Source organism: Mus pahari, chromosome 6, assembly GCF_900095145.1.
Source record: "Mus pahari chromosome 6, PAHARI_EIJ_v1.1, whole genome shotgun sequence".
Taxonomy (NCBI): Eukaryota; Metazoa; Chordata; class Mammalia; order Rodentia; family Muridae; genus Mus; species Mus pahari.
The window spans coordinates 47,464,554-47,466,572 of NC_034595.1; the positions used below are offsets into that span (position 1 = coordinate 47,464,554).

Below are 2,019 nucleotides of genomic sequence, written 5' to 3' on the forward strand. Positions count from 1 at the left end.
TAAATCAGAGAAAACAGTGAGCTTGCTTCGTTTGCCTGAGACTAGTGAATCCTCCCTTTCTACTTGACTTCCTGGAGGAGAACTCAGATGCAGAGAAGATGAGGCAGCTACAGGCAATCCAATTGGATGAGTCTTCATGTCCTACTTCTGTGACTGCCCCCAAATGCCCAGTTCTAACTCTGATGCTCTCTTTGTACCATTACCAAATGAACCATTACAACAGGCCAGAAGCACTTGTATGTCTACAGGAGGAAGATAGACAAAAGTTGAAGGCACATCTCTTTTAATGTGACTTATGAGTTAAATAGCATTCTTAATACACCATATGCCTTTACATATACTTTAAAAATGAAAATACTAATTACTCCTTCAGAAATTTTATGAGCTCATAAATGATATACTCAGAACCAACTTGGGGGGACAGTAGTCCAGGAATTTGATTCAACTTCCTTACACCAGTTCCTCCCATCTTTTCTCTGTCACCTTCATTCTGTCTCCTATGTAGGTAGGCACCAGTGGTTTGAAAGTGCATGTCCTTCCTTCCTTCCTTTCTCTTTGCTTCTCCAGTATCACTGTCTAGGGACAGCACAGATGCGGTGGCTGACTGGAGAAAGAGTGAGGCCATTTCTGAACTTCAGGCTCAACTTCTCATTGATTGGAGGCTTGAAGGTAAACTTTTGCATAAGAGCAGTGAAGAAAACGAACAGCTCAGATCTGGCCAGTTGTTCTCCAGGGCAAGCTCTCTTTCCTGGGGGAAAAAAAAACAGAGGATGAGTTACTTTCTCAGCTGACTGTGGTGTGCTTTGGGAATGGAGTCCCCAAATGCCTACTGCAAATCCTGAACTGACTCAGAACTTGGAAGAAAAGGAGCTGCACACCAAAGATAGGGTTGTAGTAGAACATCCAGAATGATGCTTTGTCAACCCAGAGGGTTATGGCCAGTATAACATGTATGTCAGATTAAGATTGTGAAGGCACTGATTGACCTTAAAACCACTATAGATTTTTTATATAAATAATGTAGTTTTGAATGCTTGTTATGCAGCAAAATTCTAACTAATGCATAGGACATGAACTCATGGAATTATAAGGTGGAGAGGTCTCTAAATGGAAAGGTCATCTATCTTGTATATCTAATACAGAAAGAATGTAAATAGGAATGAAAACTCAATCCTGACCAGTTTTGCCAATTGTTGTGGCACATGGTCTTGAGTAAGAAAAAGCTCTCCTGTAAAGTGGAGTTTGTTTATAAGATTAAATAGTTACTAATCCTCTTTTCCTACTAGATTACGAACAACTACATTATCTTGGTGATTGTTCAACATAATTTGTCCGCTAATGGACCCCCTAATTAAGAGGGAGCAATACAACTGCCAGGGACAAAGCACCAGTGGCGTCTCTGTGTTGCTGTTTTTATTTTAGAGATGGTGTAGATAGGAGCATATTATAGGACGAGATATGAATCCTCTACAGGAAACAGATTTTTGCAATATGAAGAGATGTCACTTATGCAGGCTTCTCTTGGACTAGAGAATGAACTTGCTGTGAAAGTTATGGGGGTATACTAACATTCCTTTCAGTCCTAGGAAACAACATGTAGATCACTTAGGTGGAATGTAAAAAGAGTCATATTCTACACTTCAGGAATAAGAATAATTAGAATAAATGAAGTATATAGCTGAGATTTTGAACTGTAATTCAAATCTTTTAATTGTTTTGTGAATGGGAAGACAGGACAGATGTCCTGTATTCTGTCAGCTTTCCTATTAATTGTGAAAGATCAACACAGGTGCCTCAGAAGCTCAGGGAATGGGAAAGAGAGCAGAAGCAGTACCGGGCAGGCACTCCCAGGGCAGCCCAGACAGGGAATGGGAAAGAGAGCAGAGCAGTACCAGGAAGGCACTCCAGGGCAGCTCAGACAGGGAATGGGAAAGAGAGCAGAGCAGTACCAGGCAGGCACTCCAGGGCAGCCCAGACAGGGAATGGGAAAGAGAGCAGTAGCAGTACTGGGCAGGCACC

At 41.7% G+C, this 2,019-nt stretch overlaps 1 protein-coding gene across 1 annotated transcript in view; it reads right to left on the bottom strand.

The window, feature by feature from the left end:
* Positions 1–541: 541 nt before the first annotated feature.
* LOC110323498 (cytochrome P450 2J3-like) overlaps positions 542–2,019 on the bottom strand; it is a 51,264-nt gene continuing 49,786 nt past the window's right edge. Inside the window, exon 9 of the mRNA XM_021200752.2 lies at positions 542–748. Coding sequence (XP_021056411.1) covers positions 570–748 — 179 coding nt within the window. The 3' untranslated portion in view covers positions 542–569. The remainder of the gene's footprint in view (positions 749–2,019) is intronic.